The sequence below is a fragment of the Heteronotia binoei genome, chromosome 20 (genome assembly GCF_032191835.1).
Source record: "Heteronotia binoei isolate CCM8104 ecotype False Entrance Well chromosome 20, APGP_CSIRO_Hbin_v1, whole genome shotgun sequence".
Classification (NCBI taxonomy): Eukaryota; Metazoa; Chordata; class Lepidosauria; order Squamata; family Gekkonidae; genus Heteronotia; species Heteronotia binoei.
Genome location: NC_083242.1, coordinates 16,671,948 through 16,694,462, shown reverse-complemented (window position 1 = coordinate 16,694,462; position 22,515 = coordinate 16,671,948). Strand labels below are relative to the sequence as shown.

General features: G+C 45.9%; 1 protein-coding gene across 1 annotated transcript in view; it reads right to left on the bottom strand.

The window, feature by feature from the left end:
- MAPK8IP3 (mitogen-activated protein kinase 8 interacting protein 3) overlaps window positions 1-22,515 on the bottom strand; it is a 92,584-nt gene that overhangs the window by 37,448 nt on the left and 32,621 nt on the right. Inside the window, exons 9-14 of the mRNA XM_060260427.1 lie at window positions 21,947-22,065; window positions 17,022-17,033; window positions 14,214-14,231; window positions 5,527-5,584; window positions 4,718-4,870; window positions 2,409-2,490 (exon numbers count right to left, since the gene is read on the bottom strand). Coding sequence (XP_060116410.1) covers window positions 2,409-2,490; window positions 4,718-4,870; window positions 5,527-5,584; window positions 14,214-14,231; window positions 17,022-17,033; window positions 21,947-22,065 — 442 coding nt within the window. The remainder of the gene's footprint in view (window positions 1-2,408; window positions 2,491-4,717; window positions 4,871-5,526; window positions 5,585-14,213; window positions 14,232-17,021; window positions 17,034-21,946; window positions 22,066-22,515) is intronic.

Below are 22,515 nucleotides of genomic sequence, written 5' to 3'. Positions count from 1 at the left end.
GGGCCATTTTTCCTGAGCAAAGACAAAAATGTGTGAGCTAGCTCACACTAACTTGGCTTAGAGGGAACACTGCCTACAAGATCCCCATTCGCCATGTTCTGCAACTGAATGCAGTTAAGCCTATTTACGTGGGCTTGCCTGGTTGGTGGCTGCAAAAGTTGGGATGCTTCTCACAAACAGAGACCGATTTCACACTATGGCTTGTTCTAAGTGGAGAGCCCTTTTGCCCCTGGGGCTTCTCTCGGTTTTTGCACAAGCTGCCCTGGAGCTGTGAGCTGGTGCACTACTTTTCTTTGGCGAGCAGAAACTGCTTGTATCTTGCTTGCTGCTGCCAACTTGCAGCTCCAGGGTAGTTTGTGTGAAAACGGAGAGAAGCGCCGGGAGCAAAAGGGCTCTCCGCCCGGAACAAGTGCAAAATCAGTCAGTTTCAAAATGCTGGACACTTGTGGGCAAGGAAAGAAGGACTAGGAAAGGCCAAGGGGAGCACTGTGATAGGCCAGCACTGGGAGTTGTGGCAGGGCAGAGGAGAGCAATGCTGGCTCCCAAGAAAAGTACAACCTATAGGAATACGATGAGGCCACCAGGGCACAAGTGAATGGGTGGAGTGGATCGTGACACAGCGCTGCCAATAGTACAAAAGGCATGCTGCTGCCAGGGTGTGGCATCGAGCTGCTCGGTCAGGAAACCAAACACATGTTGATCCAGGAATGAAGAAGAAGACAACGACATTGGATTTATATCCCGCCCTCCACTCAAGAGTCTCAGAGCGGCTCACAATCTCCTTTCCCTTCCTCCCCCACAACAGACACGCTGTGAGGTGGGTGGGGCAGAGAGGACTCTCACAGCAGCTGCCCTTTTAAGGACAGAGTCTCAGAATGGCCTACCATCTCCTTTACCTTCCTCCCCCACAACAGACACCCTGTGAGGTGGGTGGGGCAGAGAGGACTCTCACAGCAGCTGCCCTTTCAAGGACAGAGTCTCAGAGCGGCTCACAATCTCCTTTACCTTCCTCCCTCACAACAGGCACCCTGTGAGGTGGGTGGGGCTGAGAGGGCTCTCACAGCAGCTGCCCTTTCAAGGACAGAGTCTCAGAGCGGCTCACACTCTCCTTTCCCTTCCCCCCCCCACAACAGACACCTTGTGAGGTGGGTGGGGCTGGAGAGAGCTCTCACAGCAGCTGCCCTTTCAAGGACAACCTCTGCCAGAGCTATGGCTGACCCAAGACCATGCCAGCAGGTGCAAGTGGAGGAGTGGGGAATCAAACCCGGTTCTCCCAGATAAGAATCCGCACACTTAACCACTACACCAAACTGAATGAGAAAACACAGAGCAAGGAATGAGAACCAGGCAAGAGAAGCAATAAGGCAGCTCCAAATCTATGTGACGACTGGGCAGTGGGACTCACAGCAGGACAGCCACATGTTTCAAAGAACTGGGCTAGGATCTGGAAAGGGAGCTGCTAAGGTAGCATATTCCTCATATTAAAAAGTGACTCAGGCATCCTGAGGACCTCTGAAAGGGAATTTGGAAGCTCCTCCCTGGTTGTTTTGCCTCCTCCTCTCCAGGTTAACAGGATATTCCCCTGAGGAACACTGGACCCTAAGGGAACCATGGCATCCAAAATGGGAGACCTTCAGCCAGCATTTCCCTCAGGGTTTCTGTCTCCACACAGTTGTGAGTTGTGTCAGCACAACTTTTCAGAAAGGCACAGCCAAAATTGTGCCAACACAGCTTCCAGTAGCATCTATGACTCTCTTGATATTTTGAACACAAAATCAACTGAGGCGAAACTAAAAGCTTGGCTTTTGAAGTGGACTTTTAAAAAAATTCTGAAGACACCCTTTCTGAATTGGTCTTATTGTGGATTCTTTCTGGTTTCCAGCTTCATAGCTGAAGGATCATTTGAGAACTCCCTGGAGTCCTTGTGGGAGAGCGAGCACCATAGACACATTTTTAAATGAAGACACCACACAGCATCTTTGCAGCGAATTGATAAATAAAGTCTCTGTTGTAAAGGCAGCTTCCATTTTAATGTAATCGAGTCCACAAGGTGGATGGTCATGGACTGGAATCTGGTGATATCCAACAGAACCACCTGCCTCTGGCTACCTTGCACCCAGAAGGACAACAAACAGGGGTGGAATTCTAGCAGGAGCTCCTTTGCATATCAGGCCACACCTCCCTGATGTAGCCAATCTTCCAAGAGCTTACAGGACTCTTTTTTGTAAGCTCTTGGAGGATTGGCTACATCAGGGGTGTGTGGCCTAATATGCAAAGGAGCTCCTGCTAGAATTCCATCCTTGACAATAAAGCATTAATTTTGGCTTTACTGTTCAGGTAAATGAGGAAAAAACACGCCAGCACCACCCTCACCATCCCTTCCCCGGCATTTTAGTAATGTCATATACCAATTCTGTACAGAGATAGCTGCTTACATCCTCGACCTCCTCTTTGGGTTCTCGTCGGGCAACAATTACTTCCGACTTCACTCTGGAAAAAAGAGGGAGAAAGAGACAACGAGAGGTTACAATTCCTTAGGAGTGAGCAGGGCTTTTTTTGTAGCAGGAACTCCTTTGCATATTAGGCTACACCCCTGCGATGTAGCCAATCCTCCAAGAGCTTAAAAGGCTCTTCGTACAGGTCCTACTGTAAGCTCTAGAAGGATTGGCCACATCAGGGTTGTGTGGCCTAATAAAGGAGTTCCTGCTACAAAAAAAGCCCACTGAGGGAGACATTCTGATACAAGAGTGAGGGGGTGACAGGTGAACACCTCTACACTTATCCCTAAAAGCAGACCACCACAGGTGTTGTAGTCACAGATGCTTCCCGCATCATACAGCAACTTTGATGGTGCTAAGGAGATCTGTGTCTGGTTGTTGCCTGGATGGGAGAACTCCTGGGATCCCCCCGAGCTCTAAGATGGAAGAAACAAGGATATAAATTACATAAATACCTAAATAAATGAAATGTGAGCATCTGTTGGCAACTGGAGGATGGATTTGGCACCCTTAAGTCGGAGAGGGGCTGTGGATAGGTGACTTTTGAGTCTGATTTGCCAACGGTGGCTCAAATTTGCCTGGAAATCTTCCAGAATTACAGCTTAAATTCAGATGACAGACATCTATTCCCCTTAAGAAAATGTACCACTCTAGAGAATGGACTTTACAGAATTATAAAGAACTATGGGAATGCCAACTACCTCTTACACTATGTATCTGGAAATAGCACCAAAGGTGTTAATTTTATGTACTATGGCTTCAATATTGTCAAATAGGTTTTATATTGATATTGTTTTATGTTAGATTGCTGCACTTTTATGATGCCATCTTTGGCTTGTTAGCCCACTTGCAGGGAGAGTGGAATACAACTAAAAGGTAAAAAAAGGTAAATCCCCTGTGCAAGCACCAGTCGTTTCCGACTCTGGGGTCACATCGCATCATGACATTTTCACGGCAGACTTTTTACGAGGAGGTTTGCCACTGTCTTCCCCAGTCATCTATGCTGGGTCCTCATTTTACCGACCTTGGAAGGATGGAAGGCTAAGTCAACCTTGAGCTGGCTACCTGAAGCCAGCTTCCGCCAGGATCAAACTCAAGCCCTGAGCAGACTTGGACTGCAATACTGCAGCTTTACCACTCTGCACCACAGGGCTCTTGTGGGGATACAACTATAAATAAATAAACACCCTGCTGAGGCCCCTTCACTTCCCAAATCCTGCCTTCCGCAAGCTCCACCCCCAAATCTCCAGGAATTTCCCAATCCTAACTTGGACAGAGAGGTGGGGGGGTCCCCTCCAAAACACTAACAAAATGACAAGGGTTTTAAACAGAATCTGCCCTCCAAAGCAGCTGTCTGGGTCATCTGGAGATCAGCTGCAATAAGTGGGAGATCCACCTGCCTCCGGTTCCCTTGCACCCAGAAGGACAATCAAGTATGCATTTTGGCTTTACTGTTCAGGTAAATGTAATGTAATGTAAAATTTTATTTGTATCCCGCCCTCCCCCGCCGAAGCAGGCTCAGGGCGGCTAACAACATTTAAGGTGAACAACACAATAATAAAACAATAAATTCATATTAAATTCACATTAAAACCAATCAATGATTAAATGAGGTAGCGGCTGACAATCTTTAATAACATTATATGGGAAATGGTATGATTCTTATTTGATCTGGATGAAAGTTACCAGCCCTGACGTGGACAGCCCAGGCTAGCCAAACCTCATTGGATCTTGGAAACAAAGCAGGTTTGGCCTTGGTCAGTATTTGGATGAGAGACCAGCAAGAAATACCATGGTTGTGAGCAGGGCTTTTTTTGTAGCAGCAGCTCCTTTGCATATTAAGCCACACCCCTCTGATGTAGCCAATCTTCCTGGAGCTTCCAGTAGGCCCTGTATGAAGAGTCCTGAGAGCTCTTGTCTACATCAGGGGTGTGTGGTCTAATATGCAAAGGAGCTCCTGCTACAAAAAAAGCCCCGGTTGTGAGGCAGAAGCAGGCAATGGCAAACCACCTCTGAATATCAAATTTAACTGCAGTTTCAGATGATGTTTCAGGACATCACCTAAAACTGCAGAAGCTTCCTTGAGTGTAATCTGGCACGACATCTCAATTAAGCACAAGGAGGGAAGGAGACTCTGTGTAGGCCACAGCACTTTGTCTACAAACGTCCCAATTAAAAAATGGTTGACACTGGAGTTGGGGGAGGGGGAAGTCACTCACCTTTTCAGCTCCTCCTCCAGTTCCTTGATCCTGGCTTCCATTTTGGCTTTTGCCTGCTTTGCCGCTTCCAGCTCTCCTTTCAGCACCTCCTGCTCCCCTGTGAGCTGATCAACTTTTGCAATTAAGTCATTCTTCACTATATTCAAGGCATTTCTTTAAGGCAAAGAAAACAAATGGCATTATGATGAAAAGGGTATGCAGCATCAGTGAAACGGGGAAGAGTGGGGAGTCTGGATGTGGATGAGAAGTTTAAAAGATTCAAATGATCAATATCCAAGGCAAACCCTCACATTACAGCATCGTCATCTTATACCAAGGACCACCAACTAGATTATACGCTAGCGACAGATGACAGTTTTCCCAACTCAAAAGTTGTTTGGAAGAGGGACAGATGTGTGCGGCGTGTGCACACTCAGTTGCATTTTCACCTCTGCAAAACAGGTTCCTGTGTGGTTTCAAAAACCTGTGAAACCTACTTGGCCAGAGGCAACAATGGAACAAGAGATATGCAAGCATACTGCACAGTGCCTCTCCAAAACGGCTCTTTCTGAAAACCTTATTGTTTGTCTCCATTTTAAGCAGTCTCAGTAGAACTGTAATTATAAAAAATTATTCAAAATAGCAACGAAAAACCTTGTCTGGCCATCTGAACGTTACTTAATGCCGTTCTGGCACACATGGGATTCACTGAAGCCTTTCATTTCCTGGAAAAATCCACCCTCCACCCCCAACTCATCTGAGGCTAGGTTCTCCGAGATCTCTTAAGACACGCCACACACCTGACAAAAATGACAAAACCCATTTCTTACTTTGTTTCCAGGAGCTGCGTATTCTCCAACAAGAGATTCCCCACTTCCTTGCCCATTCCTGGGGAGGAAACAGACAAATAATAAAAGTGGCCGCAGACATTTGACCCAAGCCCTTTGGAAAGGCAGAACCTCATGATTTTTCTGAAGGGACAATTAGCCTTGCGAACAGGCGGTACGTTTTGTTGCACAATCCAAACTGTCTCCCAGCATGCTGAAATCCTGGAATAGCAGCAAACATGTCCTGCATTTTACTCCCTAGAACTGCAGGGCTACCCAGTCACCTAAGTACAGAGACTGTCCTTCATGGGATGGGCACAGCATATCGCCACACTAAAGGCAACTCTCAGATCTACAAATGGTAGCTTGGATTCTCTTTTCTCCACTATAACTTTTACAGCAACTCAAGCTGAGAGAAGCATCAGGCAGCTGGTCAGATATTCTTTCGGGTACACATGAAGGAGGTCACTCGGGGTTACGCTTGGTTGGCCCTGATGCCACATTCAAGCATACTTTTCACACAGATGCCACAGCCAACACAAAACTCTGGTACTGTCCATTTCCCTGGGGCTTGCATGCATCTGAGTGTACCCCATGAGGTTCCAGGCAAATGCTAAGCATGGATGCATTGGAGGTGAGTGGGGCTGGGGTGAGTGAGGTCATCTCTACTCAGCCTCTTCCGCAACATTCATTTCTATCCAAACAAACCACCTGAATAAAACTCTTAGGATTGTGGCTGCTTGTCTTCCAATCAGGCTCACGATACCAGCTGCAAGAATGGCCCTGTCATAATTCTGAACACCACACCTTGATACGCAAATGGTTCTGCTCTTCCAGCTAGTGCAAAGCCCATTTAGGCCTCCCCACATGACAATTCTGCACCTGAACAGGATGCCTAATGATCAGGGCTTTTTTTGTAGCAGGAACTCCTTTGCATATTAGGCCACACACCTCCCGATGCAGCCAATCCTATAAGAGCTTACAGGGCCTACTGTAAGCTCCAGGAGGATTGGCTACATCAGGGGGTGTAGCCTAATATGCAAAGGAGCTCCTGCTACAAAAAAAGACCTGCTAATGATCATCAATGAAACTCTGCTCCCACCACCATAGCATGAGTGTACAAAACTCCTTGCAAATAAGGCAATCACTGCTAGCGGCATTCACAAATTCCCGTGCCAATTTGTCCTGCAAGCCAATGATGGACAGAAACCGATTTTGGGAGGCCACTCAGACCCTTGACTTAGGTATCTGGGCTGCGGTTCCCAGTCTAGATGATGTCTGTACCAACCAAAAATCAAGACATGGGTCCTGGCTCAGTCCACGATGCTGCCTTCTATTGAATCAGCCCACAAGTCTATCGAGGACAGGTCCGTCTACTCTGATAACACCTCTCCAGTTTCTCAGGTGCAGAACTTTCACATCACCTATGACCTGATTCTTTTAACGAGATGCTGGGGTTTGAACCTGGACCTTCTGCACACAAAGCAGATGCTCAACCACAAAGCCAACCTCCTCTATATTATGCATTCTACTTAGACGGTTAGTCTATTCAGCCCAGTTTTATCTACTCTACATTCAATCTAAAGTCAACGCCATCTCCCTCACAACTCAAAATCAGAGGAGGATTCTCACTACTGTCTTTCTGCCCACGACAAGATGACTTATGCAATCACCCTGTGACTAAGTTTGCAAGAACAGAGGCCGAGGATACAGAGGTCAGTTGCCGCAGCTGGGACTGAGCAAATCAAGGACATAATCTAATATTTGCTCCCTCCATGAATTGCAACAAAGACCCTGGAAGGTGCAAACGGTTTCCAAACTCTAAGATATTGGATGCATGTTTTACCATTAAATTGGGGGCCTTCAAATTTTTGGCTAGACATTAAGAAGAACTTCCTGAAAGTCAGCGGTACCTCGGTGGAACAGACTTTCTTGGGAGGTGCTCCTTCTTTAGAGGTTTTCAGACAGAGGCTAGATGGCCACCTGACAGCAATGCTGATTCTCTGAACTTCGGCAGATCATGGGAGGGAGGGCAGGAAGGGTTGCATCAGTGCTCAGTCCTCGTGGCCCCTTCTTGCACACCCAGGGAAATGCAGTTTGCCACTTTGGGGTCAGGCAGCAATTTTTCTCCAGGCCAGTTTGGCCAGGGGTCCTGGAAGATTTTTTTTTCTTTTGCCATCTTCTGGGCATGGAGCGGGGGTCACTAGGGGGGAGGTATTTGTAAATTTCCTGCATTGTGCAGGGGGTTGGACTAGGTGACCCTGGAGGTCCCTTCCAGCTACGGTTCTATGAAATTCTAGTCAAGGATGAGATAACATCACTGTTATGCTGTCGTGTATTTAACCAGAAGCACCCAGCCCCAAAACAGTTCCACATCTAAACTGGCTGGCAGGTCTTTCCCCTGAACTTGTGAGGTCATCTTCTGTGCCCCCCATCATGTTCACAGGGAAGCCTCCAACCCTCATTAATAGTTCGGGTGAGATGGGGGGAGAGATGAGTGGAGAAGCTGAGAATGAAGCAGGATGTTCAGTTTATACCTAACCTCCTCATTATGTCTCTCTGCAATTCATACCTACGCTGCTCACGGCTCCCCCTCTAAAGAACACAGAGAATTGGCAGTTTGCTAAGAATTTTCTGTGAAAGGCCCCTTTCCCACCCTCCTCCTAGTTCTGCTAGGAATAGGGTTGCCAGGTCTGTGTTGGAAAATACCTGGGGACTTTGGGGGTGGAGCTGGGAGGGCGGGGTTTGGGGAGGGGAGAGGCCTCAGCAGGGTACAACGCCCTAAAGCCCACCCTTCACAGCAGCCATTTTCTCCAGTGGAGCTGATCTCTGCCAGCTGGAGATCAGCTGTAAAAGCGCAAGATCTCCAGGCCCCACCTGGAGGCTGGCAACCCTAGCTAGGGATGATACAAGGCATGACCTTGCTCCCCTCGGATCCTGCAGCAAGCCCCCCGCACAGGGCCAGACTGCGCCTCTCTTCTAAGAACAAAGATCAGAGCAGGAAACAACGGAACTCATAAAGGACACCTCACAGTGTTCCAAGCCAGGGCTTGCATACACTTAGATGTAGACTGTGAATGTCACAAAGGCAGAAATGTGAAAGGCACACTGAAGACAGAACGCAATACTGGGCTGCTGCCAAATAGCTACATCCCTGAATCATATTCTCTTAGGTTATCACACACCTGGCCTTATGACAGTACCACAGCCTACATTGCCCCAACTCAGCTCAGTTACCAGTGGCTGTTTCTATTGAAGGCCGGGAGATACACAATGTGAGGACGTTGAGGAATGTGGCGTGAAGTTTAAGTGGGGAGGCTATTTTCAGCAGTATCCAAGTGTTGCACATTAATGTCTAGCACAGTTTGGTGTGACAGCCGGTCTGGCGTAGTGGTTAAGTGTGTGGACTCTTATCTGGGAGAACCAGGTCTGAGTCCCTACTCCTCCACTTGCAGCTGCTGGAATGGCCTTGGGTCAGCCATAGCTCTGGCAGAGCTGTCCTTGAAAGGGCAGCTGCTGTGAGAGCTCTCTCAGCTCAACCTACCTCACAGAGTGTTTGTTGTGTGTGTGTGGGGGGGGAGGTAATGGAGATTGTGAGCCGCTCTGAGACTCTTGAGATTCAGAGTGGAGGGTGGGATACAAATCCCATGTCTTCTTCTTCTCTTAGCCTCACATGCATGAATGCCCTTAAAGCAGCAGTCCCCAACTTTTTTGGCACCAGGGACCAGTTTTGTGGAAGACAATTTTTCCATGGGCCCCCGGCAGGGGGGATGGTTTCTGGATTATACAATTGTGCACTTTATTTTGGTGTGGTGGTTAAGTGTGTGGACTCTTATCTGGGGGAACCGAGTTTTATTCCCCACTCCTCCACTTGCAGCTGCAGGAATGGCCTTGGGTCAGTCACAGCTCTCACAGGAGTTGTCCTTGAAAGGGCAGCTTCTGGGAGAGCTTTCTCAGCCCCACCCATCTTACAGGGTGTTGGTTGTGGAGGAGGAAGATAAAGAAGATTGTGAGCCACTCTGAGATTTGGAGTGGAGGGCAGGATATAAATCCAATGTCGTTGTCTTATTATTATTATTATTATTATTATTATTACTCAGGGGTCATTTTGTAGAAAAATAGGTGGTGGAGCTCATCCAGGGATTGTTATGCAGCTGCACCTACTATTCAATGGACAAGGAGGTGGAACTCTCAGAAGGAGGAGGAGGAACTCTCAGAAAGGTTCAGGAGCTGTGCTCCTGTGAGCTCCCACTGAATCTGAGGCCTGTTATTACTACATACATTGTAATATATAATGAAATAATTATACAACTTGGCCCAGTTGCAAACTGGCCACGGACCGGTACTGGTCCACGGACTGGGGGTTGGGGACCCACCTTAAAGGGTAGAGAAACATCCCACCCTGCTGTTTGAGATTGCATGGCTCAATCCAGGACTTTTTTTGAACAGGAACACACAGGAATGGAGTTCCGGCTGGCTTGGTGTCAGGGTGTGTGCATAATATACAAATGAGCTCCTACTGGGCTTTTTCTACAAAAAAGCCCTATGTGAAACAATGGTGACATCAGGGGATGTGGCCTATTATGCAGATGGGCTTTTTTTACTAAAATAGCCCTGGCTGAATCTAATTAAAAGTGAATTCCAGGCTGAAAAGAGAGATAAAAATTTCTAATATTTGCAAAACTATGGGAGGACGTTTCACTGGGCCATCGATCTCAGCACTGTTTACCGATGGGCAACAATTCTCCAGCATCTCAAGCAAAGAAGGATCATCCCAATCCCTTGTTATCTGAAATGTCAGGGACTGAACCTGGGACCTTCTGCATGCAAAATAAGGGCTCTTCCACTGAGCCACAGTAATGCTACCCAATTGTGCAATAAGCATTATTGGGATTTCAACACAGGGAAGTATTTCTTCTCTCTTGCTTGGGTTGTTTTCTCTCACTTGAGGTAAGAAAAGCCCGCCAACCAAAACAAAGGCCAAACACCTAAGTTCTCCCTCGTGCTGCTTTTTGTAGATTCAAAACTCTCTTTCCTCTTTTCGCTGGGAAGAAAAACATTAATTCGTCGCTACTCATTTTGCTTACTTGCGCAGTAAATGCCAAACACACGTTCAAGACGAATGAAAAGCCCATGAGAGCCACAGTAGCACAGAAATGTGAAAACACGTCACGACAACCCGCCCCCCCAAAGGCTGTACGCACACTGTCTTCCCACAATGAGATGAAGTGACACAGACAAGCTCCCAACAGGAAATGGAAAAGAAGCAGCAGTTGCATTTTCAAAAGGGGGGGGGGGGACCACTACAACAACCAGTAAGACAAAAAAGAGATGACTCCCTTCGGATGTTTCAGACAGCATGTGATCTGTATGCCATATTTTCCATCACCAAATCATCAGACTTCATTCTGTAGTGGAGACTAACACTCCAGTTCATATGGTGGCAAGCCTGGGTTTGCAAATGAGCAAAGACCCGTTCGGACTCAGCACGTTGTTAGGCACCAGCATAAACATTTTAGGTGCCTGGGCAACCAAGCTGCTGGGAATTTTGTGGTCCTGGATGCCAGACCCAAGGCTCAAAAAGCAGAATCAGTGCCTGAACTGCATATTGCCTTTTTAAAAAACAATGATATTTGAAGCCTGTGCATGTAGAAGTTCATTAGACATAGAGTATGGGTGGAATCTATCGGGGGCACGAAGTCCAACCTCTTGCAAAACCTCAGTGTTTTGATAGGCTTACAGGGATGCCTCACCCTGCAAAGAAGTTCTCTGCTCCTACTCATGGATATGAAAAGACAAGGTCCAGAAGAACGGCAGGAAATTCATGACTGGCTCTCCCGTTTTGGGGGAGGGGTTCAAACGGGATAATAATCATAAATATGACAAAGAAAGCAGGACTGGATTTCTGCACATGCTAAATCAGCTACAGATTAGGGGCTCAGATTACTATGGGGCATCGAGGCGGCGTGGCGGTGCTGATGTTGTTAGATCTGTCGGCCGCGTTCGATACGGTCGACCATCAGCTACTGGCCCGCCGGCTCGCCGACACAGGGATAAGGGGGTTGGCTTTACAGTGGCTTTCCTCCTTCCTTGATGGACGGGGACAAAGGGTGGCAATTGGGGGGGAGCTGTCCCGGAGGCACCCCCTAGTGTGTGGGGTGCCACAAGGGGCAGTTCTCTCTCCGATGTTATTTAACATCTACATGCGCCCCCTTGCCCAGATTGCCCGGAGGTTTGGGCTTGGGTGCCATCAATATGCAGATGACACCCAGCTCTATCTATTAATGGACGGCCGACCTGACTCCGTCCCAGAAAGCCTGGACCTAGCATTGCAAGCCGTGGCAGGTTGGCTCAGACTGAGCGGGCTGAAGTTGAATCCAACGAAGACAGAGGTCCTTTGCTTGGGTCGCGGTGCCCTGGGAAGGGAAATCCCCTTGCCGATTTTTGACGGTGTGCTGCTGAAAGCGGCACATAGGGTCAAGAGCTTGGGGGTTCTTCTGGAGCCTTCACTATCAATGGAGGCACAGATAGCGGCCGCTGCCAAGTCCGCGTTCTTTCATCTCCGACGGGCGAAGCAGTTGGCCCCCTTCCTAGAGCGCCGTGACCTAGCAACGGTGATCCATGCTACGGTCACCTCGAGACTGGATTACTGCAACGCTCTCTACATGGGGCTGCCCCTGTGCCGAACTCGGCGGCTGCAGCTGGTGCAGAACGCGGCGGCTAGGCTGTTGTTGGGACTCCCAAGATGGGAGCACATACAGCCGGGGCTGCGCGAACTGCACTGGCTGCCAGTGGGATACCGAGTTCGTTACAAGGTGCTGGTTATCACCTTTAAAGCCCTATATGGCCGAGGACCTGCCTACCTGAAGGACCGTCTCTCCCCATATGAGCCCCAAAGAGCATTGCGGTCGGCTGGAAAAAACCAGCTGACCGTCCCTGGGCCAAGGGAGGCCAGATTGAAGGCCACCCGAGATAGGGCCTTCTCTATTGCTGCTCCACTGCTGTGGAATCAACTCCCGGTAGAGGTGCGGGCCCTGCGGAGTTTGGAACAGTTCCGCAGGGCCTGTAAGACCCACCTCTATAAACTAGCCTTCAACCAATGATAAACTAGGAAATGCCTCTAAAAAAGTGCTCTTGGTTACTGAATTTTATGGAATTATTGAAGATCGAATGTTTTAGCACCATTGTAATTTGTAAATTTTAACTTGTAATTTGTCTTAACTTGGATTTTATTTGCAATTTATGTAATCTGATGTATAATGTATTTTATGTTGTAAGCCGCCCTGAGCCTGCTTTGGCGGGGAGGGCGGGATAGAAATTAAAAGTTATTATTATTATTATTATTTTTTTTAAGTGTAAAGTTAAATTTAGAGTCTAGTTTGACAAAGTGTGCTTGCACACGAAAGCTCACACCTTGAATAAAAACCCTGCTGGTCTTAAAGGTGTCACTGGATTCAAACTTTGTTCTGTTGCTTCAGACCAACATGGCTGCCCACATGGATCTATCCGTAAAGTTAAATGTTGGAACAGGGTTGGCCAAACTGCGGCTTGGGAGCCACATGTGGCTCTTTCACCCATATTTCTGTGGCTCTCAAAGCCCTCACAGTCCTGTTGGCTGGCTTGGAGAAGGCATTTCTCTCTTTAAATCACTCCTCCAAACAAAGCCAGCCAGGGAATGCATTTAAAGTTAAAGCTGCTTTCTTTCCACCTCTCCTATTCCCACCCATTTTCCTTCCTTCCTTCCTTCCTTCCTTCCTTCCTTCCTTCCTTCCTTCCTTCCTTCCTTCCTGCTCTCAGACATCTGGTATTTATTCTATGTGTTTCTTATGTTAAGCAAGTTTGGCCACCCCTGTGTTAAAATCATACACTTTTTGGCAATACTATGGCAAGGGGGCTCTTAATCTTGACAGAGTTTAAGGCCTCAACATGTCAATCTAGCCCTGGAAAGATATGTTTACCCACCCATCCGCACAGTGTTTTCCCAATCTAAATTCTACCCCCCTTACACATACATCAACAAAAGAAAAGAATATGAAAAGAGGGGAAAACTCAGCAATGTCAGATTTTCTCTTCTAAGAGAAAAAGATTTTCTCTTCTAAGACAGCATTTGTTACATGCGCTTTTTATACTTGCATTGAAGACTATCTGTTAAAAAAAATAAATAAGCATCCACTAGGGCTGAGTAATCAGGGAGAATTTTTTAATTGATTAGACTACATGACTAAAAAGGGTGTCCTTAAAAAGAAATGTTTAATACTTTGAACTATGCATCCAGGAAATATCAGTTCTGGTAGTAGTCCAACAGGTGGACCATGAAACAGGTAATATTGATGCTCACTCACATCAAGGGTGTTTGGTTTTTTGTTTCAAGTATTCTCTGGCTAAATTAACCAGGGAAAGAGACAAACTTCCAGGGCTCACCACACTTGGCCTGCCTCTTCTGAGCTGTCTGAAGCATCCGAGTGGATCACAACGACATCCCCAAACAGAAGAAAATATCTCCCAAAACAATGGAAGAACCATCTGCTGCTTCTCAAGAAAGTAACGCCATCACCAGCACAGAAATGAGAAATGAAACGAATAAAAAAAACAGGCCCAAGAAATCCTGGAAAAAGCATGAAGAGATGTCGAATGAACAGAAAAAAGGGGAAAGAAAACACCCATAGGTTTAAAAACGGCCTTTGCCTTACCAAAGAAATCATCCCGTACTACGTAAGTCATTCCATATGAGAAAAAGAGGAAGGGGGGTTCAGAGAGAGAGGGACAAAGAAGAGAAAAAGAGGGAAAAGAGAGAGAGAGAAGCAGCCATTAAATTCCAATCTGTAAATGGCAAAAAATGGCGATGCACTTTCTGAACACGTCTGAGCATGGAAATCAGTTACACTGCAGCCGGAATTGTTCTTTGTCCTCTTTCAACTGGCTGAGAAGATTCTAAAATAAAGCCATTGGCTTGTATGTTCTGGTTCTGTCACTGTTCTCTGCCCTGTAGAAACAACGGAGCTTCTGACATATTGTCCTTTTGGGGGCAAGTAACCAAAAAAAATAGCATGGATGAGGGGGGAGGCAGGAGAACACTCAAACAGGACAAAGGAAAAGTCCTCCCAAGTATTAAATTAGTACGGTGTTATCTAACAAGCAGCAATCAAGAAAGTCAAAGCTAGAGACACATCACACACAAACTCCTGTTCACAAATTGCTGAATTTCTAAGGTGACATTGCAAGGGCGTGATCCAGCAACCTTGCTAAAGGCAGGGCTTTTTTTGTAGCAAGAACTCCATTGCGTATTAGGCCACACACCCCTGATGTAGCCAATCCTCCAAGAGTTTAGTTGGCTCTTAGTACAGAGCCTATTGTAAGCTCCAGGAAGATTGGCTATATCAGGGGTGTGTGGCCTAATATGCAAAGGAGTTCCTGCTACAAAAAAAGAGCCCTGGCTAAAGGTAAGATCTCTAGGGAATACTATAAATTCCAGAATGGAAGAAACACAGGCTATAAATGGGGGAGAAATCAATCAGCTATTTGGTTAAATTTTGGGCTCACATGCTCCTTTCTCCACTAGCAATTGGAACAAAGAAAATCATCTAGTCTATATTATGAACAGTGATACATAAATGGCACGTTTCCCATTGCCATTTGAAAACTTAATTTATCCTCCAGCAGGAAGGCTACCGCCATCCCTTTCCTGTTAGATGAACGGAGGAACACAACACAGAATAAAAGCACTGCTGGATCAGACTAAGGGTAGCCAGTTCCCAACAGTAGCCAACCAGATGTTCTTAAGAAGGGCAAGAGCCAGCTCAACATCTGGCATTCAGAGATATACTGCCTCAGCATGCGGATACTTTGCCATTCAAGGCCCACAGTCGTTACATGGTCCTTCCTCCCTGGATGTGCCCAACACTTTGCAAAAGCATCTAAGCTGGGAAAAGTGAATTCCTACGCTAATTTTCCATCTGTCCTGCACTGACTCTTGAACAACTGCATTGAGCAAGCTACAAATTCCAGCACGACCAGAGGAAAACAAGCTTCTCTCTCCATGTTCATGATCTGGTACACATCTGTCATGTGTGTATCCTCCACAGACCTTTTTTGGTGATCTAAAACTGCCCAGAATTCTTTACTTTAGACAGGTGTGTCCCACCCCCTTAGCCATCTGATTCCTTTCTCTGTGCTTGCTTTATGTCTTTTGGGGGGAAACCAGATCTACACTCAGAACTGCTAAACTGCATCCCAAAGTACACAGATTCAGTACTCATCTAGAAAATGTGTTCTTTGTTAGACTCCAGCTATAGCTCTGATGGTCAACGCCATTCCTTGTTCCTCCACAAACTTGCCAGCTGCGAGAACCAAGCCTCAGCCCCATCCTGCAAGCCCTGAGCCCCTGCCCAGCTACCTAAGCCAGGGGTCCCCAACCTTTTTGGCACCAGGGACTAGTTTTGTGGAAGACAATTTTTCCACAGACTGGGGTGGGGGAATGATTTCGGGATGATACAATTTATTTTGGTGTGGTGGTTAAGTGTGTGGACTCTTATCTGATTCCCCACTCCTCCACCTGCAGCTGCTGGAATGGCCTTGGGTCAGCCATAGCTCTCTCAAGAGTTGTCCTTGAAAGGGCAGTTTCTTGGAGAGCTCTCTCAGCCCCACCCACCTCACAGGGTGTCTGTTGTGCGGGAGGAAGATAAAGGAGATTGTGAGCCAATTCAGAGGGCAAGATTCGGAGGGCAGGATATAAATCTAATGTTGTCGTCTTATTATTATTACTACTTTGCAGGGGTCATTTTGTAGAAAAATAGGTGGTGGAGCTCATCCAGGAATTGTTATGCAGTTGCACCTACTATTCAATGGACAAGGTAGGTAGGTGGGAGGGAGGAGGGGGAACCCTCAGAAAGGTTTAGGAGCTCTGCTCCTGTGAGCTCCTGCTGAATTCAAGGCCTGCTGCATAGTAATATATAATGAAATAATTATACCACTCATGGCCTGGTTGCTAACAGGTCACAGATCGGTAATGGTCCACGGACCACGGGTTGGGGACCTCTGACCTAAGCTGTGGCACCTACAAGATGAATTCACTCGGAATGAGGAACTGAATAGGAATATTGCCTGCCCTTGAAAATAAAATCCTACTCCATAGCAGACATTCATTAACAACAGGTCTGTCCCACCTCCCAGGTCCCAAGGAGGGAGAGGTCAAAGCAGTGAAGCAAGGCTGCATAAAACCACCCAAAAAAAAGTTTATCAAAATGTAGTGGGTCAAGTGAGCAGAAAGCAGAGATGTTCTAACAGGGAGGTTTGGAACCTTAAATCGTGTGAGCCAATTGGACAAGGGAGAGGCAGGACAAAGGCCGCAAAGCCAACCATGATTGGACGACAGCAGGGGAGTATCATATGTGTATACCCATGTCATTTTATTCAAAACTTGAAAAAAAGGAAGGGGCAGAAAAGGAACCAAAGGGTGGGGAGGGGACAACAAGGAATCTGAACAAAGGAGAGATACACACCTGAAAACTCCCCTATGGGCCATGTCCAGCGAAGCACAGAGAGACAAGAGGGGAGGAAAGGAAGTGGGGAAAAAAGAGTCAATCAGTGACCAAAACCAACAAAATAATAATTAAAAAAAAGTCTGGATAAAATAAATTGACAATGATTGTGCCATTTCAATGTCAAAAGGCATGAAATAGTAAGAGACAGGATCTGCTATGACTGCAAATGGCATGAATCTACATAAGGGACATTTTGTGGAGTGGGTTAAGGCTTTTTTTCCCCCCAATGGAAACAAAGGCGAGGAGCTGACACAAATATTACAATTCTGGATAAAACCTCCCTTTCTTGCTAACGTTTCCTACAAGGAAACTGCAGGACAAAAGGCAGTTTCTTGGCTTTGATCTCCTCCCCACCTTAACAAGGAGAATAAAAACCCCACAGCCTTTTTTGGCAACTAACTTTCACAGCAACCCCCATGATCTTCCAGAAGCACTGATTAAACATTGGCTAAAGCCAGCCAGCATAACGTAGCCCTAAGTCCAAAGCTGCCCATGACTTGTAGCTCATCAACTGGGTATTTATGCGACTCCAGGAAAACAAGCCAAACCAAGAGAGTTCAAGCCTGGTCTAGTCAAGCAACAGAATGAGGGATAAGAAGCATGAGGTGGTAGAATGGACCGCACCACTTCATACTTAGACTGTTTCCTTTGTATGAACAACTTCCTGCAACCAGAAAACTAGCACAATTAAGAGGGGAAGATGTTTCACAGTCTTCTAGTTGCAGAAAGCTTTCACCAGAGAGAACACGTTGAAGTGTGTGGCAGAATTTATTTTGGGTTGGCCCTCTTTATGATTTTGGCTGCAGTAGCTCTTATGAAAAAGAGCTCTTCAGCTCCAAGCTTTTCAGCACCTTAAGCATCTATTGCTCTCAGAGAAAAGCATAAGTGGGTTAGTGTGTGAAAGTTCATAAGCTGGCTCAGGGCAGGAATCTCCTTATTTGGTATGATCCTTATATGGCAGGGGTGGCCAATGGTAGCTCTCCAGATGTTTTTTGCCTACAACTCCCATCAGCCCCAGCCAGCATGGCCAATGGCTGTGGCTGATGGGAGTTGTAGGCAACAAACATCTGGAGAGCTACCATTGGCCACCCCTGTTATATGGTACCACAGGAAGCAAGAGAACTAGCCATTTGTATAAGTAGGTTAAAGGTAGAAGTAAACTGAGGGCAATGTTTTGATTTGGCAAGTATTATTGTTGATATTAAATTGCAGCTGGAGTTTTTTGGAATGCATAAACATCTGATACTGATAAGACAGAGATGGTGAGATGGTTCAAGCCTTTAAAAGCTCTGGACTTTTGAGCAGAAGGTGCTGATTGCATGAGAGGCAGGGACTTCCATGCTGCTCAGCTCAGAAATTAACAAGCCTTTGTCAATTTCAAGCCTGATCTGAAAAGAGACAGGAGACTGTCCCTAGGCTGGTCAGGTCAAACAAATAGGGACTTGGGACTTAGATTTTAAATGGGAAAATCTAATAGAGTGAAGTCCCTGTTGGGACTTATATTTTTCATAATGCTCTCTGCTTTATTGTAGAACTATGCTTCAGCTTTTCTAAACTTGGAGTCTAATAAAGTTTATCTATGAGGTCTTAAAACTTATTAGTGAGTACGTATTAGCCTTCTGATAACTGCAGATTGTTTTGGTAACTGCAGGTTTTGGTTTTGGGTTTGTGTTGCCGGGTGACAAGAAAAAAATCCGGCAATTAAGTGTAAGCCTCGTCTCTGCAGAGATTTATTCATGGTATAAGGCCATACCTTGAATGCAACTTGGTATTAAAGGTGCTACTGAACCCTAACTTTGGTTGGTCTTAAAGGTGCTACTGAACCCTAACTTTGTTCTATTGCTACAGACCAGGGGTGGCCAAACTTGCGTAACATAAGAGTCACACAGAATAAACGTCAGGTGTTTGAGAGCTGCAAGACATGAAAGTCGGAAGGAAGGAAGGAAGGAAGGAAGGAAGGAAGGAAGGAAGGAAGGAAGGAAGGAAGGAAGGAAGGAAGGAAGGAAGGAAGGAAGGAAGGAAGGAAGGAAGGAAGGAAGGAAGGAAGGAAGGAAAATAGATGGGGAAAGGGAAGGGAAGGTGGAAAGAAAGCAACTTTAACTTCATTCTCCAAAATGGCTGACAGAACCTTCAAGAGCCACACAATATGTGTGAAAGAGCCACGTGTGGCTCCTGAGCCACAGTTTGGCCACCCCTGCTACAGACCAACACGGCTTCCCATGTGGATCTATCCTCTGCCCTGCAATCATTCTTCCACTTCAGGATCCTGAAACCTCATTCTGCTACATGGGCAGACAAGACCTCAGAGGTTTTTGGTGGACTGCCTTACAGAGCAAAAGGTGAGTGGGCCAGCATTCAATATACAGATTTAAGACCTGGACTTTGAATCTCTGCTTCTGGATTTAAAGGCTTTGCATCACTTACCGCTTCTGTGTCCTTTGGGCTCCCCTCTTCATCAGATGTTCCCTCATAGTTGAGGGAACGAAAGCATTAATTGCTCCAAAACACTCAAGCAACCTAGGAGAAAACAAAGTCGCTCCCACCCACCCTCCATTCCAGAAGCTGCAGCTATGATTCAACAGCCAAAACCAAAACAAAAGAGAGTCACAGAGGAATTGAAGACAGACAGATACCGTGACGAAATAACGAAATTATTAGAAACAATTTATATAAAATTTATAGACTATATTCAAAGTAATATCAACACATATTTTAGTACTAGTAAAATTCAGGGTAACAATTATGAAACAAACTTCTCATACAACAAAGCAGATGAAACAGTTACAACTGGAGACTACTTCCAAAAGTGCAAAGTTCAAAGAGTGCTTGTAGCAAAATATGTACTCAAGGTCCATTTCAATCTGCTTTGTTGTTTCAAAATTGTTATCTTGAATTTTACTAGTACTAAATATGTGTTGATATCACTTTAAATATAGTCTATAAATTTTGTATACATTGTTTCTAATAATTTCGTTATTTCGTCACGGTATCTATCTGTCATGATTCAACAATCAGCTGCCCCTCTCTTCAAGATTCTGGATCAGAAAATACAAGAATACATTTGTCTACTAACTCTGCCCCCCACCAAGCTGCAATGAAGGAGGGGAGATGGAAACATGGATCCATGGCTAGGGCAGAAACAGAGAGGAATTCAATTAAGCAGTTAAAACAATTCTATCTTGATTTTTCCAACCATGGGGGACTGACTCTAGCCAATGGTTCCTATATCCCTATGGGTGTCCAAATATTTGCCACGAATTGGCAACTGACTCCACAACAATCAGGACTTTTTTTGTAGCAGGAACTCCTTTACATATTAGGCCACACCCCTCCGATGTAGCCAATAATCCAAGAGCTTACAGGGCGCTTTGTACAGGGCCTACTATAAGCTCCTGGAGGACTGGCTACATCAGGAGTGTGTGGCCTTATATGCAAAGGAGTTGCTGCTGCTACAAAAAAAAGCCCTGACACAATCCATTTTGAAGTTCTCTTTGCCTGTTGTGCATAGATGCAGAAAGACAAATCTTCCTGTGCTAGGATGGAGGAGGAGGAGAACTCGCGAGAACAGCCATGACATTCTTGACTCTATTAACCTTTTTGTTTTACTGATTTTGTGCTGCCGCTTTGCACGGCATCCATTTTGCCAGTCACCTGGAGCATGTCAAATGGAAAAGCAGGCTACAAATTTAGTAAATTAAATAAAATAAACCATATGGGGGCATTGGATGAGAATGCTGCGAGAAAGGGGAGCAAACCGGCAAGATGCTAGTGCGAATCTGAGCATGGGAGAGAACTTGGTGCAACACAAAGGCAAGAAGAGTGGAAGGAAATCATAAATGCCAGAAGTGGAAGCTAATAAGCTTTGAGAACTCAGCACTGTGGTTCTTTGGTTATTAAATGATGTCATTATCTGATCTGCTTCTTGATTGTTCACTTCCCTTTATAAACTGTTTAAGGGGGCACCAGGAGCACTGAGTTATTAACTTACTAAAATACCTGCTGGAACTTTTATTATGTAAAGCTGTGTGAAGGCTGGGAGTCTGTACAAGGACAGGAACAAGCACTGCCAGCTACAGGACGCAACCTACTTATAATGTGTCGTTTGCTTGTTTAAAATACCTGCTGGAACTTTTATTATGTAAAGCTGTGTGAAGGCTGGGAGTCTGTACAAGGACAGGAACAAGCACTGCCAGCTACAGGACGCAACCTACTTATAATGTGTCGTTTGCTTGTTTTTTTAAAGTTCCTAGTCCTTTTGATTGCAAAGAGTTGTCCAAAAGTACTGTGGACAAACCCTGATGAAATCTCAAACAGAAAATAAAAAAGAGGGGGCAGGGAAAGGATTTTCAGCAGTCAGAGATGTGCACAGTCCTTCAGGGACAGTCCTTCCTGGATTATGTCACTTTAAATTGTGGGTAAACTCCCCGCAGGAAGAAAGCTAGCATAACAGGCAGAAGATGGAGAGGTGCACCAGTGCACTCAGTAGTTCCTCAGCCTTCTGAAGGTTAGCAAATTAAGTCATGCAAATTAGTTAAGACTGCATAATAAATAACAGAAAATGCTAAATATGCTTAATTTGAACCATGATGCAGGATTCTGGTATTCCTGTTGCAGGATTCTGCGGATACTGCCATGGCTGATTAATTAACAGTGCAGTCACCAGACGACTACAGTCTAACTTTACACAAGATGGAACTGAAAGAATATTGCCATACTCTGAAAAACGCCAAGGTGTTAGGTTTGTCAATATAAAGCTGCTTCCCCACTCTTCTTCAGATCTTTACTCAGGTCCTGATCTCTCAGCTTAGCCTACCTCAAAGGATCAGCAGTGAGGACATATGAAGCGGAAATTTCCAAAGCAGCACTCAGCAAACATTTTTTACCTAACAGGTCTGCTCCTTCGTCCACATCTCCGATGGCTTCAGAGCCCACCTCAGTAAGCTCGGTGTACAATGAATCCGTGTTGATGCCAAAGGCTTTGTTGACAATACCTTGTGTTGGGCTGTTGTGCAAAGAGGGGGGTGGGGGACAAAGACATGCTGTGATCAGTGTTCCCTCTAAGATGAGTTAGCATGAGCTAGCTCACAGATTTTTAGCCTCCAGCTCACACATTTTTGTCTTCGCTCAGGAAGGATGACCCCAGAGCACACTCATTTATGCAGTAGCTCACAACTTTAATACCAGTAGCTCACAAAGTAGAATTATTGCTCACAAGACTCTGCAGCTTAGAGGGAACATTGGCTGTGACCAGTGTTCCCTCTAAGCTGAGTCAGTTTTTTAGCCTCCAGCTCACACATTTTTGTCTTAGCTCAGGAAAAACAGCCCCAGAGCAAACTAGTTGATGCAGTAGCTCACAGATTTAATGCCAGTAGAAGAAGAAGAAGAAGAAGAAGATGATGATGATGATGATGATGATATTGGATTTATATCCCGCCCTCCACTCCGAAGAGTC